This window comes from Ammospiza caudacuta, chromosome 32 (genome assembly GCF_027887145.1).
Source record: "Ammospiza caudacuta isolate bAmmCau1 chromosome 32, bAmmCau1.pri, whole genome shotgun sequence".
In the NCBI taxonomy this organism is placed as follows: domain Eukaryota; kingdom Metazoa; phylum Chordata; class Aves; order Passeriformes; family Passerellidae; genus Ammospiza; species Ammospiza caudacuta.
Window position 1 is genome coordinate 4,747,372 of NC_080624.1, and position 25,600 is coordinate 4,772,971.

Genomic DNA, 25,600 nt, shown 5'->3' on the forward strand with positions numbered 1-25,600 from the left:
GATTTTGGGGTTGCGATTTGGGCTATTTTTGGGTGCGTTTTGGGGTATTTTTGGGTTGGTTTTGAGGTCACTTTGGGGCGGTTTTGGGGTCGGATTTTGGGTTTTTTTGGGGGTTGGTTTCCGGGGTTTTTTGGGAGAGGTTTTGGGGCTGGTTTTGGGGTCACTTTACAGCAATTTAGGGATTAATTTGGGTTGGTTTTGGGGTCGGGTTTTGGGGTATTTTTGCGTTGGTTTTGCAGTCACTTTAGGGCGGTTTTAGGGTCGGGTCTTGGGCTATTTTTGGGTTGGTTTCAAGCTACTTCTGGGTTGGGTTTTGGGGTATTATTGAGGTATTTTTGAGGTGAGTTTTGGATTATTTTTGGGTTGGTTTTGGATTATTTTGGGGCGATTTCGGCGTCGCTTTTTGCATTTCTCCGCACCGTTCGCGTTCCTCCTCCTTCTGCCCCTTCCCGGCCCCCGTCCTCACGTGACCCTGACCCCGCCCCCTTTCTCCGCCCCCACGTGACGTCACACGAGGCGCCGGTGCCGCCATGATGGCGGCGGGCGGCGGGGCCGGGCCCGGGCGGGCCCTGGAGGCGCTGCTGGAGATGGGATTCGGGGCCCGGCGCGCGTGAGGGCGGGGAAAGCGCCGGGACTCCGGGGAGGGCTGGGAGGGACCGGCCGGGGGTCTCCGGTCACCGGAGAGGGGCCGGGAACGGGTCCCGGGGGGAATTCGGGAGACCCGGGGGAGATTTGGGGGGTCCCGGGGGGAATTCGGGGGTCCTGGGACAGATCTGGGGGGTCCCGGGGGGATTTGGGGGATTCCGAGAAGGAAGTGCCCGGGCCGAGTCCTCCGGGCCGCCAGGGGGCGCCTCATGGAGAGCTCAGTGCGGGGGATTTGGGGGGTCCCGGGATTTTGGGGGGTCCCGGAGCCCCCTCCGTGACCCTCCCGGGTCGGTCCCGCAGGGCGAAGGCGCTGGCGCTGACCGGGAACCGCGGGGTGGAACCGGCCATGGACTGGTGAGGGGGGACGGAAATAACGGGACCCCAAAAACAACCGGGAACCCCAAAAAGCCCCCCAGGACCCCCAAACCCCTTCCAGGACATCCCAAAAGCGCCCGGGACCCCCAAAACTCCCCTGGGACCCCCAAAAAAGACCCTGACACCCCCAAATTCTCCCTTGGAACCCCTCGGATCTCCCCTGAAACCCCCAAAACCCCCCCGAGACCCCAAATTTCTCCTCAGACTCCACCAGGGAGCCCCAAAAACCACCCCGAGACCCCCCCAATACCCCTCCAGGACCCCCAAAAAAACCCCCTGAGACCCCAAACCCCGCCAGGGATCCCCTAAAAGCCCCCTAAAAACGCCCCATGGACCCCCAAAACGCCCCCAAGGACCCCAAATCCCCCCTTAGACCCCCCCAGGGAGCCCCAAAAACCACCCCGAGACCCCTAAAACCCCGCCAGGACCCCCAAAACCCCCCTAAGGACCCCAGAAAACCCCTGAGACCCCAAATTTTACCCAAAGTCCCCCTGAGACCCCGCCAGGACCCCCCAAACCCCCCAATTTTGGGGACCCCCCCCCTAATTTCGGGACCCCCCCAGGCTGGTGGCCCACGAGGACGACCCCGACTCGGACTCGGACCCCGAGACCCCCCCGGGTCTGGGGGCGCTGCTGGGGGGGCCCCGCGCGCCGCCGGGGGAGCAGGACGAGACCCAGAAGTGAATTCGGGGGGGATTTGGAGTTAAAAGTGAAACTTTGGGGGTTTGAGGGGTGAATCTGGGGGGAATTTGGGGTTCGAGGGCGGAATTTGGGGCTTTGGGGAGGGGATTTAGGGGTTGAAAGGGAAAATTTGGGGGTTTTGAGGAAGAAATTTGGGGGTTCAAGGGGGTATTTGTGGGTTTGAGGGGGGAAATTCAGGGGTTTGGGGAGGGAATTTGGGGTTGAAGGGGGGATTTGGGGTTTTGGGGTTGAATTTGGGGATTTAGAAGGAAAATTTGGGGATTTGGAGAGGGAATTTGGGGGAAATTTGGGGATTCAAAAGGAAAATATGGAGGGTTTGGGGGGGAGTTTGGAGATTTAAGAGAGAAATTTGGATGTTCAAGAGGAATTTTGGGGTCCAGTGGGGAATTTAGTGTTCAGGCTGGAATTCTGGGGTTCAAAATGAAATTTCTGAGGTTTCAATGGGGGAATATGGAGGATCAGGTGAGAATTTAGGGGTTCGGGATGGCTTAAGGGTTCAGGATTTGGGGTTCAGGGTGATTTTGGGGTTCAGGATTTGGGGTTCAGCGTGATTCTGGGGTTCAGGATTTGGGGTTCAGGGTGATTTTAGGGTTCAGGATTTGGGGTTCAGGGTGATTTTGGGATGCCAGGGCTCTGTCGGAGGCCGGGGAGGAGCGCGAGCGGCGCCGCCGGGGCCAGGAGCTGTGACCCGGGATTTGTGCTGAGGGGGATTTGGGGTTCGGGGGGATTTGGGGCCCAGGATTTGGGGTTCAGGGTGATTTTGGGGTTCAGGGTGTTTTATTTTGGAGTGTTTTACCGCCAGGGCGCTGTCGGAGGCCGGGGAGGAGCGCGAGCGGCGCCGCCGGGGCCAGGAGCTGGCCAAGCTGCGCGAATGGCGCCGGGACGAGGAGCGGCGCCGGGCGGCCGAGGAGCGGCGGCGGGACCGGGCCGAGGAGAGGGCGGCGCGGTGAGGAGGGAACGGCCCCAAAGGAGCCCCAAAACTGCCGGGGAACCCCGATAATTCACCCCAAAAAAAAACCCCCAAAACGGCGGGGAAACCCCGAAATTTCGCCCCAAAAAGGAACTGCCCGGGCCGAGGCCTCCCGGCCGCCAGGGGGCGCCTCAAGCGCCGGAAGCTCCCTCAGAACCCCCGGCCCCACAAAACCTCGAGAAACCCCAAAAAAATCCCCGAAAACCCCAAAAACCTCCTTAAAAACACCAAAACCTCCCGGGAGAGATCAGAAAGTTTTGGGAAATCGAAAAACTCCCGGATTTTTTCTCATTTAAAACCCTCCGGAGGGGCTGCTCACGCCGAGTCTCCTGGGTCGCCTCATGAACCCCTCACAACCCCCGGCCCCACAAAACTTCGGGGAACCCCAAAATAACCCAAAAACCTTCTTAAAAACTCCAAAACCTCCCAGGAAACCCCAAAAAGTTTTAGGAAATCCCAAAAATCCCGGAATTTTTCCCATTTAAAAGCCCTGGAAGGGGACCCCGGGTCCTCTGGGCCACCTCAAGCACCGAAAGCTCCCTCAGAATCCCCGGCCCCACAAAACCTCGAGGAACCCCAAAAAAGACCCAAAAAACTCCTTAAAAACCTGAAAACCTCCCGGGAAACACCAAAAAGATTTAGGAAATCCAAAAACTCCCAGAATTTTTCTCATTTAAAACCCTCAGGAGGGGCTGCCCGGGCCGAGGTGCCTCATGAACCCCTCAGAACCCGCAGCCCTCACAAAACCTCGGAGAGCCCCAAAAAAAACCCCAAAAACCACCTTAAAAACCCCAAAATCCCCTGGGGAACCACAAAAATCTTTAGGAAATCTCAAAATCCCCGGAATTTTCCCTCCCTGTTCCCACAGGCAGCGAGTGCGGGAGAAGATCGAGAGGGACAAGGCAGAGCGAGCGCAGAGGGTAAGGGGCACCCCGAAAAACTGGGGGATCCCCGAAAATTAGGGGGGTTCTGAAAGGATTTGGGGGAATTCCAAAGGAATTTGGGGGGATTCCAAATGGTTGGGGGAGATCCCAAAAAAATGGAGGGGATCCCAGAGGATTTGGGGGTGATCCTAAAGGATTGGGGAGGGTCTCAAAAAATTGGAAAAAGTCCAAAAAGGTTTTGGGGATCTCACAGAATTTGGGGGGATCCCAAAGAATTGGAGGGGTCCAAACAATTGGGAGAATCCCAAAAGATTTTGGGAGATCCCAGAGGATTTTTGGAGGGGTCTCGAAGGATTCAGGGGGATCTCAAAGGATTTGAGGGCTCCCCAGAAATTGGGGAAGATCCCAAAGGATTTTGGGGATCCCAAAGGATTTTCAGGGGGACCCCAAAGGATTTAGGGGGGATCCCGAAGTATTTGGGGGGTTCCAAATGATTTTTGGAGGTGAATCCCAAAGGATTGTGGGGGTCCCAGAAAATTAGGAAAATTTCAAAATATTTTGGGGGATCCCGTGGGATTTTGGGGATCCCAAATGATTTGAGGGTGGGGGGATCCATAAGGACTGGGGGGGGGTCCCAAAAATTGCTTTAATCCCAGAAATTTGTGGGATCCCAAAGGGTTTTTGGGGAATCTCACGGGATTTTTGGGGGGGGTCCCACGGGATCTGGGGACCCCCCCGGCACGGTTTGGGCTCCATCCCCTTCAGGACCCCCCATCTCCCCCCTGTGTCCCCCCCAGTTCGCCCCGAACCCCCCGACCCCCCCGGCCCAGCCCCCCCCGGAGGCGCCGGCGCCGCGGGAGTACGACCAGTGCCGGATACAGGTGGGGATTTTGGGGGGCATTGGGGGATTTTGGGGCGTTTGGGGGGTCCTGGGGGCGATTGGGGGGTCCTGGGGGCAATTGGGGGGCTCCCTGGTTGATTTTGGGGCTCCTTGCTGGGATTTAAAGGAATATTAGGGTGATTTTGGGGTGATTTTTGTCTCTCTAAAAGGATTTAGGGATGATTTAGGGGTGATTTGGGGCGATCTTGGGCTGATTTAGGATGATTTTGGGGTGATTTTTGTCTCCTTGATGGGATTTAAGGATGATTTGGGGTGATTTACGATGATTCAGGGGTGATTTAAGGGTGACTTGGGCTGATTTGAGGTGATTTTGGGCCATTTTGAGCTGATTTAGAGCCATTTTTTTCTAAATGAGTGTGACTCGGGATGATTTATGGTGATTTTTGGCTGATTTTGAGGCATTTTAAACTAATTTTTGTGATTATTTCCGTCAGGTGCGTCTGCCCGACGGGCGCGCCCTCACTCAGAGTTTCTGTGGGTTATTTTGTGCTGATTTTTGGCTGATTTTTTTGTGCTGATTTAGGATGATTTTGGGGCTGTTATGGGCCCATTTTGGGCTGATTTTTGTGCTGATTTTTGGCTCATTTCCCCCCAGGTGCGTCTCCCCGACGGGCGCGCCCTCACGCAGAGTTTCCGTGCCCGGGAGCCGCTGGCGGCCGTGCGTCTCTTTGTGGAGCTGCACCGGGGCCCCGGCAGCACCGGGAGCGGCCCCGGGGACCCCCAGAGCCCCCCCGAGCCCTTCAGCCTCCGCACGGCCTTTCCCCGGCGCCTCTTCACCGACGAGGACATGGAGAAACCCCTGCAGGAGCTGGGTCAGCAAACGGGGGCGTGTCGGGGGCCTCTGGGGGGGTTTGAGGGGATTTGGGGGGTCCGTGGGGGGATTGGAGGGGATTTGGGGGGTCCTTGGGGGGATTGGAGGGGATTTGGGGGGTCCTTGGGGGGATTGGAGGGGATTTGGGGGGTCCTTGGGGGGATTTGGGGGGTCCTTGAGGGGATCCCTGGGGGGGTTTGAGGGGATTTGGGGGGTCCTTGGGGGGATTGGAGGGGATTTGGGGGGTCCTTGGGGGGATTTGGGGGGTCCTTGAGGGATCTGAGGGGTCCTTGGGGGCATTTAGGGGCACACTGGGGGGATTTGGGGGTCCTTAAAGGGATCTGGGCAATCCTTTGTGGGTCCCTGTGGGATCTGGGAGGTCCCTGAGGGGATTTGGGGGGTCCTTGATAAGATTGAAGGGAGTTCAAGGGGTCCTTGGGGGGATTTCAGGGGTCGTTGAGGGGATTTGGGGGGTCCTGAGGGGGTTTGGAGGGTTCCTGAGGGAATTAAGGGGGGATTTGGGGGGTCCTTGGGGAGTTCAAAGGGGTTTTGGGGTCCCTGGGGGGATCTCCAGGGGGTTTGGGGGGTTCTTGAGAGGATCTGGGGGTGAATTGAGGGGGCTTTGAGGGGTCCTTGGGGGGTCCTGATCTCCCCCTCCCCATTCCAGGTCTGGTCCCCTCCGCCGTCGTCATCGTGGCCAAGAAGGAGGGGAGCTGAGGGGGGCCCCCCAAAAACCCCAAATAAACCCAAAAACCCCAAAACCTCCCGGTCTGTCCTGTCCTGTGCCCCCCACCAGAGCAGTCTGGGGGTCCCGGTGCCTTTATTGGGGTCCCCTCGTTGTTTTGGGGGTTCTCAGTTCCATTTTTTGGAGTCCCGGAGCCGTTTGTGGGGTCCTGGTGCCGTTTTTGAGCTCCCCTCGCCGTTTTGGGGGATTTTTTGGGGTCCCGGTGCCGTTTTTGGGGTCCCCTCAGGGGTTTTTGGGGTTCTGGCGCTGCCAGCGTCCCACGGGGTCGGCGAGGATGACGATGCCCCAGGCGGCCAGACCTGCGGGACAGGGGGGACATGGGGGCACCCGGGGGTACCTGGGGCACCTGGGGTCCATCCCCCTTCCCAACCCCCGAAATTTTGGGCAGAATTTGGGGAGATTTTGGGGTCACCCTCACCCTGCCGCGCCTTCGTTTCCATGGAAACCCTCCAATTTTTCCCGCCAACACCCAGACCCCGCCCCCTTCCCCTGGTCCCGCCCCCTCTCCACTCAGTCCCCGCCTCCTTTCGATTCCCGCCCCGCCCCTCACCGGCGGCGAAGGTGATCTGGGCGATGGCGCCCATGGAGGGCGCGATCCCCCTTTTCATGGCGTTGCGCGGCCCCTGGTACACCGAGACGGCGGCCATGAGCAGCCCCGCGCCGCTCAGCAGGCGGCAGCTCCAGCAGCCCCCGAACAGCGGCCGCGGCGAGCCCGGGCCGGGCTCCGGCACCGGCGGCGCCTCCGGTGCGGCCTCCGCGCCCCGCGACATGGCCGGACCGGAAGAGGCGCCGGAAGTGTCCGCTATTTATAGCGCTCCGGGTGTAATCGCGCTCAAAACCAAAAGAGTTCCGTGCGCAACCGCGCCCAGCGCTGATGGTTCCGGGAGAAAGGGCGGGACACCGGCAAACGGAGGGGGGGGGGGGGGGGTGCTCCCGGTGCTGACGTCACTTCCGCCACGGCACCGGCCGGTTCGCAACGTTGTCGTCGGTCTCGGCGGCCTCGCGCAGCGCCGCCATGATCAGCTCGTTGTGGCGCCGCCGCTGCGCCAAAGTCTCGGCGTCCGCGCCGGGCTGGCCCTGCCGGACCGGGAACACCGCGGGGTCACCGCCGGTTCCGGTCCCCGAGGCGTCCCCGCCGGCCCCTTCGCCTTCCCCCTGTACCTTGAGCGTCTGCAGCCGCTCCTGCTCGCCGCCCGCAATCGCCACCCACAGCAGCAGCCCCAGCGCCACCGGCACGGCCGCGCGGGCGAGTGCCAGTGGCCACCGCCGGTCTAGCGCCATCGCCGCCTCCCTGCCACTTCCGGCGCCGCTCTGGCCCGCCCGGAGCATAGAGACGGCGGCTGGGAGGACCGGAAATGCCATCCGCCATATTGAAACCATAGAGATGGCGGCTGGAAGAACCGGAAATCCTCTCTGGCACATTGAAACCATAGAGATGGCAGTTGGGAGGACCGGAAATGTCCTCCGCCATATTGAAACCATAGAGATGGAGGCTGGGAGGACCGGAAATCCTCTCTGGCACATGGAGATCATAGAGATTGCGGCTGGGAGGACCGGAAATGCAATCCGCCATATTGAAACCATAGAGATGGCGGCTGGAAGGACCGGAAATCCCCTCTGGCACATTGAAACCATAGAGATGGCAGTTGGGAGGACCGGAAATGTCCTCCGCCATATTGAAACCATAGAGATGGCGGCTGGAAGGACCGGAAATCCCCTCTGGCACATTGAAACCATAGAGATGGCAGTTGGGAGGACCGGAAATGCAATCCGCCATATTGAAACCATAGAGATGGCGGCTGGAAGGACCGGAAATCCCCTCTGGCACATAATTACCATAGAGATGGCGGCCTGGAGGACCTGGAGTTGTATCCCCCTCACGGCCGCAATCCCTCTCCTGCGACCGTCGGGATTGGGATCACGGAAAGGCTCCAGAACCGCGAAGGGAACGGGAGATCCTCGCCCTCACCCTAGGACGCGCCGATACCGAAAGCAGACGTGAGATCAAAGCGGTTCAGAGCGTTTTATTAACAATTTAAAGTACAAAATCACTCCTTAGCCGCCGGCGCGGTCTCGTGGCGTTCCCGGTCCTTTAGCGGGCCCTGCAGAGGAGAAAATGGCGGTGAAGCGGCGGCACCGAGCGCTCCGCAGCTCCCGGGGCAGCGGCGCCCGGGGCCTTGTCCCGGCGTGTGAGGGTGGGACCGGCGGACGCCACCGCCGGCACCGAAGACATCGCGCCGGCCGCTGCTTTCCCTCCGCACATCACGGAGCCCGGCACGGCAACGCCGGGGCCCGCCAAGAACGAGAGGATTCTCCCGGTTTTCCCCTCCCCGCCCGGTTTCAAGCCCAAACCAACCCAAATCCCGATCAGGTCCGGTTGCTTACCCAGCGCTAAAAGAACCCGCTGAGGCTGAGGCCGTTTTATATAGCGGCATGTGGGCGGGGCCTGGGATAATTTCACCAATGAACGGTGCCGGCGCGCGCCCGCCAACCAATGAAAACAAACTATAAGGAAAGGGGCGGGGGCCTCAGCGGGAATTTGAATATGGGCGGAGCTCCCGCCACCGCAGCCAATCAGAGCCAGCTCCAGGCTGGGGGCGGAAAAAGGCGGGGTTTAGTAGCCGGAAGTTTAGCCGGAAAGGAAGTGGTGCCGGACCGGAATAGCGGACGAACCGGAAGTAGTGCCGGACCGGAAGTTGCACGATGGGGATCGGAGGGAAAATCAACCGGCCACGAACGGTGACCGGGGGCACCGGGGGGCACCGGGAGGGCTCCAGGCACACCGGGGGGCACCGGCAGGGCCCAACAGGATGAACAGCCCGGGGGGAGGCCGGGAATCCCCACCCTCACCGGGACTCCCGGTAATCGTTACCGGGAGGGGTCTCCGGTACCGGCGCTGACCCCGCTGTTCCCCACAGGAGCTGCGCAAGAAGCTCTTCAAGCGGCGGCGGGAGCGGGCGCGGGGCCGGCGGCAGAAGAGGCGGTGAGCGGCCCCCCCCCCGCCCCTCCGGGTGCCCTCCCGGTGCTCCCCGGTAACCGAGGGCGGGTCCCGGTGCTCTCCCCGCTCCAGGTCTGTGTCGGTGCCCGCGGGTCAGGCCCCGGTGTGGGGGAAGCGGCTGCGGAAGGAGCTGAAGCGGCTGCGGGGTGAGCGGGGAGGGGACACCGGGGGCGGTACCGGGGGGGACACCGGGGGCGGTACCGGGGGGGACACCGGGGGCGGTACCGGAGCCCTGAGCCCCTCCCGGTGTCCCCAGCGCTGAAGGCGGCGGTGACCGAGGCGAAGCGGCCGCGGGAGGAGAAGGCGGGGACGGGGAGCTGCGATGTGGAGATGGCGGAGGCGGCGCCGTGACACCGGGGACACGCCGGTGACGTCAGTGACACCTCCGGTGACGTCCCGGTGCTCCCGGTGCCCCCCGTTCACGGCGCTGGAACCGCCCCGGTGCCCCCTCGGTGCTCCCGCTGTCCCCAGTCCCTCGCAGTGTCCCCAGTAAAGGATTCCTCTGCTCTGGCCCAGTGTCCCCAGTCTGTCCCAGTCCCTCCCAGTGTCCCCAGGCCTGTCCCCAGTTCCTCCCCAGTGCAAACCAGTCCCAGCCCCGGTGCGAGCCCATTCCAGCCCCATAACGAACCGGTCCCAGTCCGTCCCAGTCCGTCCCAGTTTATTGGGGGCGGGGCCGGGCCCCCCCCAGTCCCCCGGTGGGGGCGGGGCCGCTCCTCGAGCCGGGGGGGCGCTGGGGAGAGAACGGGGGGGGGGACCGGGGTGAATGGGGGGGGATGGGGGGGGAACGGGGGGCACGAGCAGCCCCCAGCACCACCAGGGTGAACTGGGAGCCCCCAGCCCCAAACTGGGACCCCCAGCCCCAAACTGGGACCCCCAGTCCCAAACTGGGCCACATTGGGACCCCCCACACCCCCCCCCAGCCCACACCGGGACCCCCCACACCCCCCCAGCCCGCAGTGGTCCGTACCGGGATCGTTCCCCCCCCCAGCCCGCAGTGGTCCGTACCGGGACCTGCCCCCCCCCAGCCCGCAGTGGTCCGTACCGGGATCGTTCCCCCCCCCCAGCCCGCAGTGGTCCGTACCGGGATCGTTCCCCCCCCCCAGCCCGCAGTGGTCCGTACCGGGACCTGCCCCCCCCCAGCCCGCAGTGGTCCGTACCGGGATCGTTCCCCCCCCCAGCCCGCAGTGGTCCGTACCGGGATCATCCCCCCCCCCAGCCCGCAGTGGTCCGTACCGGGACCTGCCCCCCCCCAGCCCGCAGTGGTCCGTACCGGCCCGCTCCGTGCCGGGAGCCGCGGGCGGGGGGGGCCCGGGGGGGCCACGAGTCCGAACAGAGCCTCGGCCAGGGCCTGGGGTCAAAGGTCACTGCTGGGACCCCCGGGGGGGGCTGGGGGGAGTTTGGGGCATTTTGGGGGGGACTTTGGGGTGATTTTGGGTGGTTTTCGGTGATTTTGGGGTGATTTTTTGGGGGGTATTTTGGGGCGGTGTTTGGGAGGGCATTTTGGGCAGGTTTTGGGGTATTTTGGGTGGGTTTTTGGGGGTATTTTGGGTGGGATTTTGGGTGGGTTTTTGGGGGTATTTTGGGTGGGATTTTGGGTGATTTTTGGGGTATTTTGGGTGGGTTTTTGGGGGTATTTTGGGCAGGTTTTTGGGGTGATTTTTGGGATATTTTGGGCGGGTTTTCGGGTATATTTTAGGATATTTTGGGGTCTCACCTGCAGCGCCCTGAGCAGCCTGGCTCCCAGCCCCAGGGGGTATTTTGGGGGGGTATTTGGGGGCGGTGTTTGGGTGGGTGTCTCGGGGTGGTTTGGGGTGATTTTTGGGGTGATTTCAGTGCATTTTGGGTGTTTCTGGGTCTCACCTGCAGCGCTCGCAGCAGCCTGGCTCCCAGCCCCAGCGCCGCGCTGGCCCCCGCCGCCCCCAGCGCCGTCACCCCCCGGGTCACCCCCAGGGTCACCCCCCCGGGACCCCCCCCCTGCAGCGGCAGCAGCAGCAGGTCCCGGAGAGCGCGCCCTGGGGACAATGGGGACGGTCAGGGGACAATGGGGACATTGGGGACACAGGGGACACTGGGGACATTGGGGACAGTGGGGACGGTCAGGGGACACTGGGGACAATGGGGACACTGGGGACAGTGGGGACGGTCAGGGGACACTGGGGACACTGGGACGGTCAGGGGACACTCACAGAGGCGCAGCACGGCGTGCACCGGGGCCACCCCCCCCAGCAGCCCCGGCAGTTGGTGACACCGAATGTCCCGGAGCCACTCGGTCACCGCGTAGGACACGACCCGGCTGAGCCCCAGCAGCCTGCGGGGACAATGGGGGACAGTGGGACACAGAGGGGACAGGGGGACACGGGAACGGTGAGTTTGGGACCACTTGGAACCCCTGTGTCCCCCCTGTCCCCATTGTCCCCGGTGTCCCACCCCTGTCCCACAATGGCAGAGCCGCTGTCCCCAGTACCCCCTCATTGTCCCCAATGTCCCCAATCCCCCCAAGGCCCCACCAGTGTCCCCAGTGTCCCCTGTCCCACCCCTGGCGGTGGCAGAGCCGTTTCAGGCGCAGTTGGGAGCAGTTGAGCCGCGCCAGCCCGATCAGGATCCCGGCCAGGGCGCCCTGGGGACACACAGGGGACACAGAGGGGACACAGAGGGGACAGAGTCAGTGGGACGTGGGGACAAGCAGGGGACAGGCACGGGGCCATCAGGGACAGTGACACCGGGGGATGTGGCGTGTCCCCCCGTGTCCCCCCGTGTCCCCCCGTGTCACCTGCTCCATGGTGACGCGCTTGCCGCGGTAATCCAGCCACACGGGGACATCGGCCGTGAACCGGAACTCGCTGGGGACAGGGAGAGCTCAGTGAGCCCGGGGACAGCTTGGGGACATCGTGGGGACATGGGGACAGGGATGGGGACAGGGAGGCGCAGGGAAAACCCACTGTGCCCACTGTGCCACCGTCCCACTGTGCCACCGTCCCACCGTGTCACTGTCCCACCGTGTCACCGTCCCACCGTCCCACTGTGTCACTGTCCCACCGTGTCACTGTCCCACTGTCCCACTGTGCCACCATCCCACTGTCCCCCCCAGTGCCCCCCATCCCCCCCAGTGCCCCCCATCCCCCCCATCCCCCCCGCAGCACCGGAAGTAGATCGGGGGGGTCTCTGTCTCTGCCTCGGGCTCCGGGGGCGGCTCCGGCCTGGGGGGGTCCCCGACCCCGGGGGGGGCTGCGGGAGAGGGGGGGGCACGGTCAGGGGACCCCCGAAGCCCCTGAGGCCCCTCCCACCCCGGCCGGGCCCCGCCCCCCGGCCAGGCCCCGCCCCCGGCCCCTCCCCCGGGGGCGGTACCGGGCGGGGGTCCCGGGGGGGGGCTCAGGTGGGCGAGGAAGGCGCCGGCGAAATCCCTGAGGAAAATCAGCGCGTCCTGGGGGGGGGCAACGAGGGGAGAGTGAGACCCCACCCCAAAAAAAACACCAAAATACCCCAAAACACCAAAAAAAACCCCTAAAAACACCCCAAAACTCCCAAAGTACCCCAAAAACACCCCCAGAAACCCCCCTAAAAACACTTCAAAACACCCTAACACCACCCCAAATACCCCAGAAACACCCCAAACCACCCCAAAAACACAAAACACCCCCAAAACCCCCTCCAACCCCCCCAAAGACCCCCCAAAATCCCCCCACCCTCTCAAAGACCACCCAAAACTACCCCACATTTCCCTCAGACCCCCCAAGCCCCCTCGCCAAGCCCACCTGGTCGATGTGCAGGCGCAGGGGGCTCAGGGTGACCCTGAGGAGCCCCCAGACCCCCATAGACCCCCCCAGACCCCCATAGACCCCCCCCAAGCCCACCTGGTCGATGTGCAGGCGCAGGGGGGTCAGGGTGACCCTGAGGCAGCACTCGGGGACCCCCCCGGGGGGGGGCGGGTGGGGCAGGACCCGCAGGGCCTTGAGCCACAGCTGGGGGGGGGGGGGGGGGCAGAAATTGGGGAGGGGTCAGAAATGCGGCAGGGGCACCAATGGGGGGGGAAGGTTTGGGGGGGCCTCAGGACGAAGGGGGGGGGGGTCATGCTTGGGGGGGGCAGATTTGGGGGTCCCATCTGGGGTCTCCGATTGGGGGTCTCAGATATTGGGGGTGTCCCGTTTGGGGTCACATTTGGGGTCTCAAATCTGGGGTCCCGTTTGGGGTCTCAGATACTGGGGGTGCCCCAGATTTGGGGTCCCATCTGGGGTCCCGTAGTTGGGGTCCCATTTTCGGGGGTCCCAGCCACTGGGGTGTCCCATTTTGGGGTGTCCCATATTTTGGGGTGCCGTTTCGGGGGTCTGTCATTACCGTGGGCGGCTGCGGGGGCGGCGCCCCCCGGGGTTTGGGGTGTCCCGTATTTGGGGTATCCCATATTTCGGGGTGTCTCATATTTGGGTGTGTCCCATATTTGGGTGTGTCCCATATTTCGGGGTGTCCCGTATTTCGGGGTGTCTCATATTTGGGGGTGTCTCATATTTGGGTGTGTCCCATATTTGGGGTATCCCATATTTGGGGGTGTCCCATATTTAGGGGTGTCCCACATTTCGGGGTGCCGTTACCGTGGGCGGCTGCGGGGGCGGCGCCCCCGGGGTTTGGGGTGTCCCATATTTTGGGGTGTCCCATATTTGGGGGTGTCCCATATTTTGGGGTGTCCCATATTTGGGGGTGTCCCATATTTGGGGGTGTCCCATATTTTGGGGTGTCCCATATTTGGGGGTGTCCCACATTTGGGGGTGTCCCATATTTGGGGGTGTCCCACATTTGGGGCGTTACCGTGGGCGGCTGCGGGGGCGGTGCCCCCCGCGGGTGCCGGCTCAGGAACGGGGGTCCCCCGGTGCCCCCCAGGCGGTCGCGCAGCTCCAGCTCCGGCACCAGCAGCACCAGGCGCGACGTGGGGGCCTCGCCCGGGCCCAGCAGCCCCCCCCGGGGCCCCCCGAAATCCGCCCCGGGCGCGGCGGGGTACCACTCGTGCTGCAGGCACACCTGGGGGGACAGCGCGCATCCAGCACCCCTAAACAGCCCCAGATTCACCCCAAAATCTGCCCCGGGCGCGGCCGGGTGCCACTCGTGCTGCAGGCACACCTGGGACAGGGGAAACGGGGGGACGATGGGCACCCCAAGTCCTGGAAAGGACCCCAAAAGAGACCCCTGAAATCCACTGCAAAAGAGCCCCCCAAAATTCCCCCCGCCACCCCAAAACAGCCCCCGGGGTCCCCCTCCAAACACCCAAAGCACCCTGGACCCCCAGAATTCCCCCTGGGAGCCCCAAAACAGCCCCCGGACCCCCCAGGTCTCACCTTGCCCAGGTACAGCCCCCAGGTGCCCCCAGGTGCTCACCTTGCCCAGGTACAGCCCCCCAGGTGCCCCCAGGTGCTCACCTTGCCCAGGTACAGCCACCCCAGGTGCCCCAGGTGCCCCCAGGTGCTCACCTTGCCCAGGTACAGCTCCATCAGCTGCTCCTGGACCCTCCCAGGGCCCCCCCGGCAGCGCCACCGTGGGGGGGCGGGGCCTGAGCTGCAGGGGCGGGGCCTGTGGGGGGGCGGGTTCAGTTTGGGCACACCCATGGTCCCTTCTGGCCACGCCCATCAGCACCACCCCTACAGTCCAGGGGCGTGTCCATCCCACAGCCACACCCACCTGAGCCCCACCTGTGGGCGTGTCCCACCCAAGCCCCTCCCAACATGGGGCGGGTCCCTCTCAGCCCCACCCCGGGTGTGCCCCACCCCTGGGTGTGTCCCCATAAGCCCCACCCCTGGGTGTGTCCCACCCCTGGGCATGTCCCACCCTGGGCGTGTCCCAGCCCTGGGCGTGTCCCACCCTGGGCGTGTCCCACCCTGGGCGTGTCCCACCCCTGGGTGTGTCCCACCCTGGGCGTGTCCCACCCTGGGCGTGTCCCACCCTGGGCGTGTCCCACCCCTGGGCGTGTCCCACCCTGGGCATGTCCCACCCTGGGCGTGTCCCACCCCTGGGCGTGTCCCAGCCTGGGCGTGTCCCACCCTGGGCGTGTCCCAGCCTGGGCGTGTCCCACCCTGGGCGTGTCCCACCCTGGGCGTGTCCCACCCTGGGCGTGTCCCACCCCTGGGCGTGTCCCACCCCGGGTGTGTCCCACCCTGGGCGTGTCCCACCCTGGGCGTGTCCCCAGCCGCTGCCAGCCCTGTCCCACCTGAGGGGGGCGTGGCCGCCGCCGAAGTCCCGCCCCCCGTGCAGGGCCCAGGTGAGGCTCAGGTCGCGCAGCACCAGGCGGGAGCGGGGGCGGGGCAGCCCCGGGGGGGGGCGCAGCCGGTCCCGCCCCCCCCGCGGGACCCCGAAATGGCCGGGGATGACCCGGAGGGGACCCGGGGACAGCCAGCGGATACGGGGGGTCACCTGGGACGGGGACAGACAGGTGACACCCGGGAACCCCCCCGGTGCCGGCCGTGCCACCCACAGTCACCCCAGTGTCACCCAGTGTCACCCCAGTGTCACCCCAGTGTCACCCACAGACACCCCAGTGCCACCCCAGCGCCACCCGGGGCACGGCCAGCGGATACGGGGACACACCTGGGGATGGGGACAGACAGGTGACACCTGGGAACCCCCCCCAGTGTCCCCCACAGTCACCCCAGTGTCACCCAGTGTCACCTGGGGACAGGGACAGGGCAGTGTCACCTGGGAACCCCCCCCAGTGCCCCCCCAGCGTCACCCAGTGTCAGGTGGGACCCCCCGAAGCCCCCCCCGCCCCCCACTCACGTTCTCGGGGCTCTCGGGCGCCTCCAGCACGCAGAACCCCTCGGGCTCCGCCTCGGGGGCGGGGCCGGGGGCGGGGCCGGGCGCGGGGGCGGGGCCGCTGGAGGCTCCGCCCCCCCGGGCAGAGCCCCCCCCCCTCCCCCGGGAACAGGTACAGGGACACGGGGGGGGGGCGGGGCCGGGCCTGGGGGAGAGGGGAGGGGTGAGAGACCCCCCGGAATAACCAAAATAACCCAAAATAGCCCACCCGGAGCCAAAATAATCAAAACAACCCAAAATAACTCCCCCAGACCCAAAATAACCCAAAATAGTTCCCCCAGGAGCCGAAATAACCAAAATAACCAAAATATCCCACCCGGACCCAAAATGTCCCCCCCAGACCCAAAATAACCAAAATATCCTCCCTGGACCCAAAATAAAAGCCCCTGGACCGAAAACATCCCCCCCAGCCCCCAGAGATCGCCCCCAGACCCAAAACACCCCCCCCCCGTTACCGGCGCTGCGGGGGTGCCCGGGGGGGGTCCCGGGGGGGGTCCCGGGGGGGTCTCTCTCTCTCAGCGCGTCCGTCAGGTCCTGCTGGTTGATGGGAGCGGGGGCGGCCTGGGGGGGGGGGGGGCAGGGTTGGGGGGGGCACTGGGGGTCCCCGTGTGAGACCCCAGACCCATTTGGGGGCCCTCTGACCCCCCAGACCCATTGTTACCCCCCCCCCTCCAGCCCCATTTTGGGTTCCATTTTTTACCCCCACCCCCCCCATTTTTTACCCTCCCACCCCCATTTTTAACCCCCCAATTTTTACCCCCCCAATTGACCCCCAGCCCCATTTCAGGCTCCATTTTTTGCCCCCCAGCCCCATTTGGGTTCCCTTTTACCCTCCCCATCCCCATTTTTATCCCCCCAGCCCCATTTTGGGTTCCTTTTTTGGCGCCCCCTCATTCCCATTTTTCAACCTCCCCCCCCCAGCCCCATTTGGGGTCCCCTTTTAATCCCCCAGACCCAATTTCCCCCCCAGCCCCATTTTGATCCCATTTCTCCCCCCCCATCTCACCTGTTCCCCCCCTGTCGCGGGGGTCTCCCCGTGTCCCGGGGGTCTCTCCGGGGCCGTGGGGGGGGGTCCCGGTCCCGGTGCCGGGCGGGGGTCGCGGGGGGGTCCCCAGGTGCTGCAGCAGCCGCGCCAGGGCGGCGGCACTGTCGGCGCAGGTGCGGCCGCGCAGCCGGGCTGGGGCCACCAGCAGCTCCCAGGGGGGGGGCTGCACCGGGGGGGCACTGTGAGACCCCCCTGAACCCCCCCAAACACCCCCCGAACCCACCTGAGCCCCCCTGAGACCCCCCGAGCCCCCCCAGCAGCTCTGACCGGGGGACTGCAGGTGAGGAGGGGGGCACCGGGATGGGTCTGAGACCCCCTGAGACCCCCCAAAATCCCCCCAAGCCCCCCCAAACACCCCCAGCCCCAGCAGCCCCCAAAATCCCCCCAAAAAAAACCCTCAGGACCCCCCCACAGCCCCCAAAAATCTCCAAATAAAAACCCCAAGACCCCCCCTAAAAAAAGACCCTAAAAACCCCAAAGCCCCCCCCAGACCCCCAAAAAACCCCCCCAAAACCCCCCTGGAGCCCCCAAACCCCCTCTTGAACCCCCCCATAGATCCCAAAAAACGCCCAAAAACCCAAAACCTCCCCAAAAACCGCCCCAAATTCCCCCCTGAACCCCACACAGACCCCAAACCCCCTCCCGGACCCCCCAAATCCCCCCCAGCCCCCCGACCCCCACTCACCGCCCCCCCCTCGCCGGCCCCCCCCCCGCCGGGGCTCAGCAGCAGCTCCAGGAAATCGACGTCGAGAACGGAGACGAAATCTGGGGGGCAGCGGGGGACCCCCAGTGAGAGCCCCGGGAGGGACCCCCGCACTGTGAGACCCCCATAGAGACCCCCACTGTGATCCCCACAGTGTGAGACCCCCGCACTGTGAGACCCCAGGGAGGGACCCCCGCACTGTGAGACCCCCGCACTGTGAGACCCCCGAGGGACCCCCAGTGAGACCCCCAGGGAGACCCCCACAGTGTGAGACCCCCGCACTGTGAGACCCCCGCACTGTGAGACCCCCAGAGTGACCCCCACTGTGATCCCCACAGTGTGAGACCCCCGCACTGTGAGACCCCAGGGAGGGACCCCCGCACTGTGAGACCCCCGCACTGTGAGAGCCCCACACTGTGAGACCCCCGAGGGACCCCCAGGGAGACCCCGAGGGAGACCCCCACAGTGTGAGACCCCCACAGTGACCCCCACTGTGATCCCCGCACTGTGAGACCCCCAGAGTGACCCCCCAACCCCCCTGCAGGGACCCCCACAGTGACCCCCAGACCCTCCCCAGGATGACCCCAGAGTGACCCCCCCGAACCCCCCATTTTGGGGGTCCCAGGTTGGTTTAGTGGGTCCCATTTTGGGGTCCCATTTTGGGGTTTGTTTGGGGGTCCCGTTTGGGGGTCCCCATTTTGGGGGTCCTGTTTCAAGGGTCCCATATTGGGGTTTGTTTTGGGGGTGGTCCCATTTCGGGGGTCCCATTTGGGGTCCCGTTTTGGGGGTCCGATTTGGGGTCCCGTTTTGGGGGCTCTCATTTTGGGGGTCCCATTTTGGGGTCGCATTTGGGGTCCCATTTTGGGGTCCCCCCAATTTCGGGGGTCCCGTTACCCCTCTGCAGGTCCAGCCCCTCCCCGCAGCGCTCGCTCAGGAACACGGAGCCGTCATCCACCAACAGCCTGGGGGGCACGGGGGGGTCAGCACCCCAAAGACCCCCGGAACAACCCCCAAAATACACCAAAAATCCCCTAAAAGACCCCAGACCCCCAAAACCCCCCAAACCCCTGGAACAACCCCCAAAAATACACCAAAAATCCCCTAAAAACCCCCAGACCCCCCAAAACCCCCCCCGACCCCCAGAACAACCCCAAAAATACACCAAAAATCCCCTAAAAACCCCCAGACCCCCCAAAACCCCCCCCAACCCCCAGAACAACCCCAAAAATACACCAAAAATCCCCTAAAAACCCCCAGACCCCCCAGATTCTAGAAACCCTCCCCCGGACCCCCCAAAATCCCCCCCAGAGCCCCCAAAAATCTCCCCCAAAACCCCCAAAAAAACTCCAAAATATCCCAAAAAATCCCGGAAACCCCCCAGGACCTCCCCAACCCCCCCGACCCCCCCCGAGCCCCCCCAGTTCCCACCGGAGCCCCCCCGGGCGGGGGTCGGGGCCGCTCCCGCAGGTCACGCTCAGCGTCTCGGCCGCCAGCAGCACCCGCTGGGGCAGGGGCGGCCTGGGGGCCCAAATGGGGTCAGGACCCCCTCCCCAAACACCCCAAATCTGGGTCAGGACCCCTCCCCAAATACCCCCAAATGCGGGTCAGGACCCCCTCCCCAAATACCCCAAAATCTGGGTCAGGACCCCCTCCCCAAACACCTTGAAATCCAGGTCAGAACCCCCCAAAGGGATCAGGGTGAGACCCCTCCCCAAATACCCCCAAATCCGGGTCAGGACCCCCTCTCCAAATACCCCCAAACCCGGGTCAGGACCCCCTCCCCAAACACCCCCAAATGGGGTCAGGAACCCCTCCCCAAACACCCCCAAATGCGGGTCAGGACCCCCCAAAGGGATCAGGGGGCTTGGGGGACTCCCCCCTCCCCAAATACCCCAGATTGGGGTGAGCCCTCCCTCAGGACCCCCATTTTGGGGTCACCCCTCATTTTGGGGTCTCCCTCCCCTCTCAGGATCTGCATTTTGGGGTCATCCCTCATTTTGGAATCCCCAATTTGGGGTGATGCCTCCCTTGCAGGACCCTCCCCATTTTGGGGTCACCCCCTCTCAGGGCCCCCATTTTGGGATCCCAATTTCGGGGTCTCCCCCCTCCCAGGACCCCCGTTTCCTCCCCCTGGTTTTTGGGGTGCCCACCTGTAGTCGAGGCCGCAGCGCTGCAGGTGCAGGTGCAGCTGGGTCAGGGGCGTGGGGGGCGTGTACCCCAAAACCGGCTCGTCCTCCAGGGCCAGCAGGGACAGCAGCTGGGAACCCCAGAAAATGAGAAAACCCCAGAAAAAAAAAAACCAAAAAATGGGAAAGCCTCAAAAAAAACCCTCCCAAAATGGGAACGAGCAAAAGAGCACCAAAAACACGAAACCCAAAAAACCCCAAAACCAGAAAAACTCCAGGAAAAACCCCAGTCCCAGGAACCCAGGAATCCCAAAAGAACACCAAAAAACAGGAATGACCAAAATACAGGCCCCAAAAACGGGACCCCCGTTACCAGGAACCCCAAACCCCCCCAGATCGGGGTCCCCCCCCCCTCACCTGTTGGTACCAGGGGGTCCCGGGGGGGTCGGGTCGGTGTTTCAGCATCAGCCCCTCCAGGGCCAGCGCCACCTCCAGCTCCTGGCACGGGGGGGACACGGGGGGGACACGGGGCTGTCACACCCCCCCAGGGTCCCCAATGTCCCCCCCGTGTCCCCCCCACTGTCCCCTGTCCCACCACGGTGTCCCCCTGTCCCTGCTCTCTGTCTGTCCCACCGCGGTGTCCCCGTTGGGGCTCCGTGTCCCGCCCATGGCCGGCGCCCTGCGTCCCTCTGTCCCTGTGTCCCCCCCACGTCTGTCTGTCCCCCCTGTGTCCCCCTGCCCACCTTTGTGTCCCCGTTGGGGCTCAGTTTCCCGCTCGTGGCCAGTGCCCTGTGTCTGTCTGTCTGTCCCCAATCCCCGTGTCCCCCCCGTCCCCCTGCCTGTTGGTCTGTCCCACGCTGGTGTCCCCCGTTGGCGCTCAGTGTCCCCCCCATGTCTGTCTGTCCCCCCCGTCCCCCCGTGTGTTGGTCTGTCCCACCTTGGTGTCCCCATTAGCGCTCAGTGTCCCGCCCATGGCCAGCGCCATCATGCGTGGGGGTCGCGGGGGGGTCCCGGGGGGGGGCGCGGGCTCCTCCCAGGGCACCAGGTGGGCAGCAGGGGGGGGGGCGGCCCCCGCCCCCTCGGCGGGCACCGGGCCTGGGAGGGGGAGGGGACATGGTGGGGGAGGGGCCGGGGACCCCCAAAATGGGGCACGAGCCCCCCCCCCCCCCCCAGAAACCAGAGACCCCCCCAAAAAACCAGAGATCCACCCCCCCATTTTGACACCCCCTCCCTCACCCCCCCCCGCCGTCTTGGGACCCCTCCCCACGGTTTGGGCCCCCCCGTTCAGCCCCCACTCCCCCCCCCCCACCGGTTTTGTTTCTCCCCCCCTCCATTTCCGCCCCCCCCACCCCCCACGTTTTGGGTCCGGCCCCCCGTTTTTGGGGTGGGTTTGGGGTAATTTTTTGGGTGTTTTCAGGGTGGTTTTGGGGTGGTTTCGGGGTAATTTTGGGGTGGGTTTGGGATAATTTTGGGGTAATTTCGGTACCGTGCAGCAGGCGCAGGCTCCGGGTGTTGGCGCAGGCCCGGCACAGGCCCCGCGCCCTCCGTTTCTGGGTTATTTTTGGGTTATTTTTACGGTGTTTTTTGAGCGGTTTTGGAGTGGTTTCTGGGGTGTTGTCGGGGTGGTTTTGGGGTGATTTTGGGGTGATTTCGGGGTGTTTCGGTACCGTGCAGCAGGCGCAGGCTCCAGGGCGTCGGCGCAGGCCCGGGACAGGCCCCGCACCCCCCCCGGGCGGGGGAGGACACAGAGCCGCCCCTCCCCCAGCTCCAGCTCCAGCCTCGAGCCGGGGAGACCCCCCTGGGGACCCCAAAATCAGCGTTACACCCCAAAATCAGCATTACACCCAAAACCAGCATTACACCCCAAAATCAGCGTTACACCCCAAAATCAGCATTACAGCCCCAAAATCCATGTGCGACGTCCTGACCCCCCCCACAGCCTGGGACACCCCCTTGGGGACACAGCGCAGTGACCCAGGGTGACACCAGGGTGACACAGGGTGACAATAAAGGACCCAATGTGACACGGGGTGACAGCTGGGGACCTGGAGTGACACAGGGTGACAGCTGGGGTGAGCCAAGGTGACACAGGGTGACAATAAAGGACCCAATGTGACACGGGGTGACAACTGGGGACAATCGGGGCCCCCTCCTCACCTCGGGGGGGACACTCGGCGGTGACGCGGCCCCAGGGCACGGTGACCAGGATGGGCGCCGCCGCTGCTGTCCCCGGGCGTCACCCGAGGCTCCCCGGGGTCCCCAAGGTCCTGCGGGGACCCCCCGCGGCCTTCATCGTCCTCGTCATCGTCATCCCTCTGAGTCTGGGGGACAACGACAGGGGGGTCAGGGGACACCTGGGGACAGGGAGGGGACACCTGCGGACACCTGGAGAGCATCAGGGGATACCTGGGGACACCTGGGGACAGCGGGGGACACCCAGAGCTGGGGGGACACCTGTGGGACACTCAGGTGACACCTGAGGACACCTGGAGAACATCAGGGGACACCTGGGGACCCCTGTGGGACAGGGAGGGGACACTCAGGTGACGCTCAGGATTTGGGGGCTCTCACCTGTGCCCAGCCCGGACCTGCAGGGCCTGAAGGGGGCGGGGCCTTCCGAGTGGGTGGAGTCCTCCAAAGGGGCGGAGTCCTCTGAGGGGGCGTGGTCTCGGCAGGGGGCGGGGCCGGCCGGGGGGGCGGGGCCGGCCGGCTCCCAGAGCAGGAGGTCGTTGTTGATCCTGGGGGGGGCGGGGGCGTCAGGGGGCACCCCCAGGTTTGGGGTTTGGGGTTTGCCGCCAGACTGTGGGGATCCCCCCAGGTTCCGGGGCCCCCTTAGGGTGGGGCACCCCCTCACCTGTCCCCCTGCCCCCCTGTCCTTCACCTGTCCCACCGGCCCCTCCCCTGTCCCCTCCCCTGTCCCTCACCTGCCGTCTCCACACCTGCCCCCACCTGTTCCCCCATGTGTCCCTCACCTGTCCGTGTGTCCCTCACCTGTCCGTGTGTCCCTCACCTGTCCGTGTGTCCTCACCTATCCATGTGTCCCTCACCTGTCCCCTGTCCCTCACCTGTTGTAAAGGCGCTGCAGCAGCTCAGGTGGGCTCAGGCTCAGGTGTGTACACCTGTCTGTGTGTCCGTGTCTCCCTCACCTGTCCCCCTGTCCCTCACCTGTCCGTGTGTCCTCACCTGTCCGTGTGTCCTCACCTGTCCGTGTGTCCCTCACTGTCCCCTGTCCCTCACCTGTCCGTGTATCCTCACCTGTCCGTGTGTCCTCACCTGTCCGTGTGTCCTCACCTGTCCCTGTGTCCCTCACCTGTCCCCTGTCCCTCACCTGTTGTAGAGGCGCTGCAGCAGCTCGGGCGGGCTCAGGCTCAGGTGTGCTCGGGGCAGCGTCACCTGCAGGCTCCAGGGGGCCCCCGCCCAGGGCCCCGCCCACGAACGCCCCCAACTCCTCGGGGGTCCCGGGCAGCACCAGCTGGGGGGGGGAGGGGCACAGGTGAGGGGGGGTCAGGGACCCTCAGAGACCCCCAGGATTTGGGGAGGGGGCTCGGGGACCCCCAGAATCCCCCCCCAGGGGTATTTTGGGGAGGGGTCTCACCTCGTGGCTCTCGTAGATGCTGCGCCGGGCGGAGAACGGGGTCGGGGGGGGGCCCCGGTGGGGGGGGGGGTCGCGTTCAGCGTCACCTCCAGCCTGGGGGGGGGGGGGGGGGGGTGGGGGGGGGAGGGGGTCAGCATGGGGGGGCTGCGACCCCCAAATCCCCCAAAATGACCCCCAGCCCGCCTGGGGTCCAAGGAGACCCCGAAAATGGACCCCAGAGACACCCCCAAAATGGAGAATGGGACACCCCCACCCCGAAAATGGACCCCAGACCCCCCCCAGGATCACCCACAAAGGGACCCCCCCAGACCCCCCCCGACCCCCCCGTCTCACGTGGGCAGGCTGGGGGCGCCCCCCGGGCCGGGCGCGGGCTCGGCGCGCAGGCAGGGCAGGGTCCCCAGGTCCTCGGCCTCGTACGTCACTGGGGGGGGGGACACGGCCGTGACCCTGTGCCCCCCCCGTGTCCCCTCTGTGCCCCCCCCGTGTCCCCTCTGTGCCCCCCCCCGTCACTGCCCCCCATTGGCCGTGCCTGGGTCTGTCCCCACAGACGCCCCCCCACCCAAAATGTCCCCGCTGTCCCCAGCAGCGCCCCCTCCCCTGTGCCCCCCCAAACCCCCCCATCCCACCCCCGTCCCCCTCCCCACTGTGGCCCCCCCCGTTCCACCCTGCCCCGTGTCTGCCCCCCCATGTCCCCCCTGCCCACTGCGGCCCCCCCCACCCTGTCCCCCCATTTCCCAGCCCCAATCCCCCCCAGCCCCTCCTGCTGTCCCCCCACGCCCCCCCACTCTGTGCCCCCATTTCCCCCCATCCTGTCCCATGTCCCCCCCCCCATCCCCCCCCTCCATGTCCCCCCCATTTCCCCTCCCCCGCTCACCCTCCAGGTGGTCGCAGGCCATGGCCCCGCCCATCGGCCCCGCCCACCCCCTGGCCCCCGCCCAGCCCCACCCGCAGGCTCTCGGGGCGGAGCCGGGGGGGAGGGGCGCGCAGGGGGGCGGGGCGCAGGTCGGTCAGGGGCAGGTGCAGCCGCAGCTCCGCCCCCGGCACCGCCCACCGCACCAGAGGCCACGCCCACCGCGCCTGGGGAGGGGCGGGGTCAGCACACGCCCGGGGACCGCGACAAAGCCACGCCCACAGCGAGCCCTGCCCTGACCACACCCACAGTGAGCCCCTCCCCAAAGCCACACCCATTGAACAAGCTCCTCCTCCCCTCCCTCCCCCAAGCTCCTCCCACTTCATGCCCCTCCCACCCCAAGCCCCCATTAGCCCCACCCATTCAAGCCCCTCCCCATGACCCCACCCACCCAAGCCCCTCCCTCTCCCAGGCCCTGCCCCTTGCCAGCCCCACCCACCTCCTCGGGGGGCGTGTCCCGCTCGGTGGGCGTGTCCGTGGCGCGGTGGGCGTGGCCCAGCAGGGCCTGGAGGGCGGGGCCGAGGCGCTCGAGCAGCCCCAGGTCCAGCTCGGCCTGGGGGGGGGCTCAGCTGCACCCCCAGCTCCAGCGGGGGGGGGGGGGCCCTGGGGGGCGCGGGGGTCAGGGGGGGCGCGGGGGGGGCTGGCCACGCCCCCCGGAGCCCCCCGAGCCCCGCCCCCCTCCCCAAATCCCGCCTGGGGGGGCAGAGGGGCCCCCCCTCCCCCACTCACCTTGGGCAGGGGCGGGGCCCCGGGGGGGGCGGAGCCGGGCGGGCCCCAGCGGAGGCGGAGCACGGGCTGGGCGGGGGGCGGGGCCAGCGGCCGGGGGGGCGGGGGAAACGCAGGACCTGGGGGCGGGGACAGGGATGGGTGGGGCGGACACAGACAGGCCCCGCCTACTAGTGTGAGCCCCGCCCCTCCACAGACACACCCAGATAGACCACACCCCATTATGTGAGCCCCACCCCTCCGCACACACAGACAGGCCACGCCCCTTAGTGTGAGCCCTGCCCACCCACAGCCACACCCATTTCCCGCCTCCCCGCTGGCCACACCCCCCCTCAGGCTCCTCCCCACTGCTGCGTGCAGCCGCCAGACCACGCCACTGCCAGGCCACACCCACCAGCCCCACCTTTCTTTAGGACCAGTCCCTCAACCACACCCTCCCTCAGCCACACCCACCGCCGGCCCCGCCCACCTGTATCCGCTCAGGCTCCGCCCCCGGCAGCTCCTCCTGCAGCTCCAGGCGGGCGAGGGAGAGGAGCCCCCCCCCGGGGCCCCCCCGCGGCCCCCCGGGACAGACAGAGCTGGGCCCCGCCCACCGACAGCCTGGGACAGACGGACAGACGGAGAGTGAGGGACAGACGGACAGACAGGGACAGAGGGACAGCGAGAGACAGACAG

The 25,600-nt window shown here is 65.5% G+C and overlaps 5 protein-coding genes and 1 non-coding gene across 6 annotated transcripts in view; 2 read left to right on the forward strand and 4 right to left on the reverse strand.

The window, feature by feature from the left end:
* Nucleotides 1-506: 506 nt before the first annotated feature.
* UBXN1 (UBX domain protein 1) lies at nt 507-6,047 on the forward strand. The gene is made up of 8 exons (XM_058822381.1): nt 507-610; nt 946-999; nt 1,584-1,700; nt 2,525-2,668; nt 3,561-3,612; nt 4,374-4,457; nt 5,073-5,289; nt 5,956-6,047. Exons 1-8 carry the CDS (start codon nt 531-533, stop codon nt 6,003-6,005), a joined length of 798 nt encoding a protein of 265 aa, XP_058678364.1. The 5' UTR covers nt 507-530; the 3' UTR covers nt 6,006-6,047.
* Nucleotides 6,025-6,993, reverse strand: DMAC1 (distal membrane arm assembly component 1). Its single transcript, XM_058822383.1, has 2 exons — nt 6,584-6,993; nt 6,025-6,332 (listed from the first exon to the last, which is right to left on the reverse strand). Exons 1-2 carry the CDS (start codon nt 6,801-6,803, stop codon nt 6,256-6,258), a joined length of 297 nt encoding a protein of 98 aa, XP_058678366.1. The 5' UTR covers nt 6,804-6,993; the 3' UTR covers nt 6,025-6,255.
* On the reverse strand, nt 6,876-7,342 carry LOC131570048 (ubiquinol-cytochrome-c reductase complex assembly factor 3-like). Its single transcript, XM_058822384.1, has 2 exons — nt 7,195-7,342; nt 6,876-7,110 (listed from the first exon to the last, which is right to left on the reverse strand). Exons 1-2 carry the CDS (start codon nt 7,312-7,314, stop codon nt 6,979-6,981), a joined length of 252 nt encoding a protein of 83 aa, XP_058678367.1. The 5' UTR covers nt 7,315-7,342; the 3' UTR covers nt 6,876-6,978.
* Nucleotides 7,343-8,208: 866 nt separating this feature from the next.
* LOC131570150 (small nucleolar RNA SNORA57) lies at nt 8,209-8,342 on the reverse strand. Its single transcript, XR_009275853.1, has one exon. It is a non-coding gene; the product is annotated as a small nucleolar RNA SNORA57 (small nucleolar RNA).
* A 357-nt stretch (nt 8,343-8,699) lies between these two features.
* On the forward strand, nt 8,700-9,536 carry C32H11orf98 (chromosome 32 C11orf98 homolog). The gene is made up of 4 exons (XM_058822464.1): nt 8,700-8,772; nt 8,952-9,016; nt 9,104-9,177; nt 9,288-9,536. The coding sequence occupies exons 1-4, from the start codon at nt 8,737-8,739 to the stop codon at nt 9,380-9,382; spliced, it is 270 nt and encodes an 89-aa protein (XP_058678447.1). The 5' UTR covers nt 8,700-8,736; the 3' UTR covers nt 9,383-9,536.
* Nucleotides 9,537-9,689: 153 nt separating this feature from the next.
* Nucleotides 9,690-25,600, reverse strand: part of LOC131570010 (basic proline-rich protein-like) — a 16,807-nt gene continuing 896 nt past the window's right edge. The window contains exons 2-31 of the mRNA XM_058822343.1: nt 25,379-25,525; nt 24,929-25,044; nt 24,639-24,752; nt 24,164-24,366; nt 23,623-23,710; nt 23,290-23,382; nt 23,023-23,166; nt 21,935-22,015; nt 21,181-21,244; nt 20,632-20,789; nt 20,112-20,192; nt 19,719-19,825; nt 18,997-19,086; nt 18,463-18,530; nt 17,551-17,630; nt 16,827-17,028; nt 16,276-16,381; nt 15,781-15,917; nt 15,536-15,595; nt 15,219-15,421; nt 14,485-14,584; nt 13,829-14,038; nt 12,883-12,990; nt 12,377-12,452; nt 11,802-11,871; nt 11,566-11,648; nt 11,218-11,339; nt 10,892-11,043; nt 10,302-10,379; nt 9,690-9,761 (exon numbers count right to left, since the gene is read on the reverse strand). Coding sequence (XP_058678326.1) covers nt 9,690-9,761; nt 10,302-10,379; nt 10,892-11,043; nt 11,218-11,339; nt 11,566-11,648; nt 11,802-11,871; nt 12,377-12,452; nt 12,883-12,990; nt 13,829-14,038; nt 14,485-14,584; nt 15,219-15,421; nt 15,536-15,595; nt 15,781-15,917; nt 16,276-16,381; nt 16,827-17,028; nt 17,551-17,630; nt 18,463-18,530; nt 18,997-19,086; nt 19,719-19,825; nt 20,112-20,192; nt 20,632-20,789; nt 21,181-21,244; nt 21,935-22,015; nt 23,023-23,166; nt 23,290-23,382; nt 23,623-23,710; nt 24,164-24,366; nt 24,639-24,752; nt 24,929-25,044; nt 25,379-25,525 — 3,413 coding nt within the window. The remainder of the gene's footprint in view (nt 9,762-10,301; nt 10,380-10,891; nt 11,044-11,217; nt 11,340-11,565; nt 11,649-11,801; nt 11,872-12,376; nt 12,453-12,882; nt 12,991-13,828; nt 14,039-14,484; nt 14,585-15,218; nt 15,422-15,535; nt 15,596-15,780; nt 15,918-16,275; nt 16,382-16,826; nt 17,029-17,550; nt 17,631-18,462; nt 18,531-18,996; nt 19,087-19,718; nt 19,826-20,111; nt 20,193-20,631; nt 20,790-21,180; nt 21,245-21,934; nt 22,016-23,022; nt 23,167-23,289; nt 23,383-23,622; nt 23,711-24,163; nt 24,367-24,638; nt 24,753-24,928; nt 25,045-25,378; nt 25,526-25,600) is intronic.

What these genes read in the sequence shown, in the direction of transcription:
- UBXN1 (XM_058822381.1), top strand. Translation starts at nt 531, where the DNA reads ATGATGGCGGCGGGCGGCGGGGCCGGGCCCGGGCGGGCCCTGGAGGCG. An exon ending in GTGGAACCGGCCATGGACTG is followed by an intron (nt 1,000 to 1,583) that starts GTGAGGGGGGAC and finishes GGACCCCCCCAG; the next exon opens with GCTGGTGGCCCACGAGGACG. An exon ending in ACGACCAGTGCCGGATACAG is followed by an intron (nt 4,458 to 5,072) that starts GTGGGGATTTTG and finishes ATTTCCCCCCAG; the next exon opens with GTGCGTCTCCCCGACGGGCG.
- DMAC1 (XM_058822383.1), bottom strand. Translation starts at nt 6,803, where the DNA reads ATGTCGCGGGGCGCGGAGGCCGCACCGGAGGCGCCGCCGGTGCCGGAG. An exon ending in CCAGATCACCTTCGCCGCCG is followed by an intron (nt 6,333 to 6,583) that starts GTGAGGGGCGGG and finishes CCTGTCCCGCAG; the next exon opens with GTCTGGCCGCCTGGGGCATC.
- LOC131570048 (XM_058822384.1), bottom strand. Translation starts at nt 7,314, where the DNA reads ATGGCGCTAGACCGGCGGTGGCCACTGGCACTCGCCCGCGCGGCCGTG. An exon ending in AGCGGCTGCAGACGCTCAAG is followed by an intron (nt 7,111 to 7,194) that starts GTACAGGGGGAA and finishes CCGGTCCGGCAG; the next exon opens with GGCCAGCCCGGCGCGGACGC.
- C32H11orf98 (XM_058822464.1), top strand. Translation starts at nt 8,737, where the DNA reads ATGGGGATCGGAGGGAAAATCAACCGGCCACGAACG. An exon ending in AAATCAACCGGCCACGAACG is followed by an intron (nt 8,773 to 8,951) that starts GTGACCGGGGGC and finishes TGTTCCCCACAG; the next exon opens with GAGCTGCGCAAGAAGCTCTT. An exon ending in GGCCGGCGGCAGAAGAGGCG is followed by an intron (nt 9,017 to 9,103) that starts GTGAGCGGCCCC and finishes TCCCCGCTCCAG; the next exon opens with GTCTGTGTCGGTGCCCGCGG.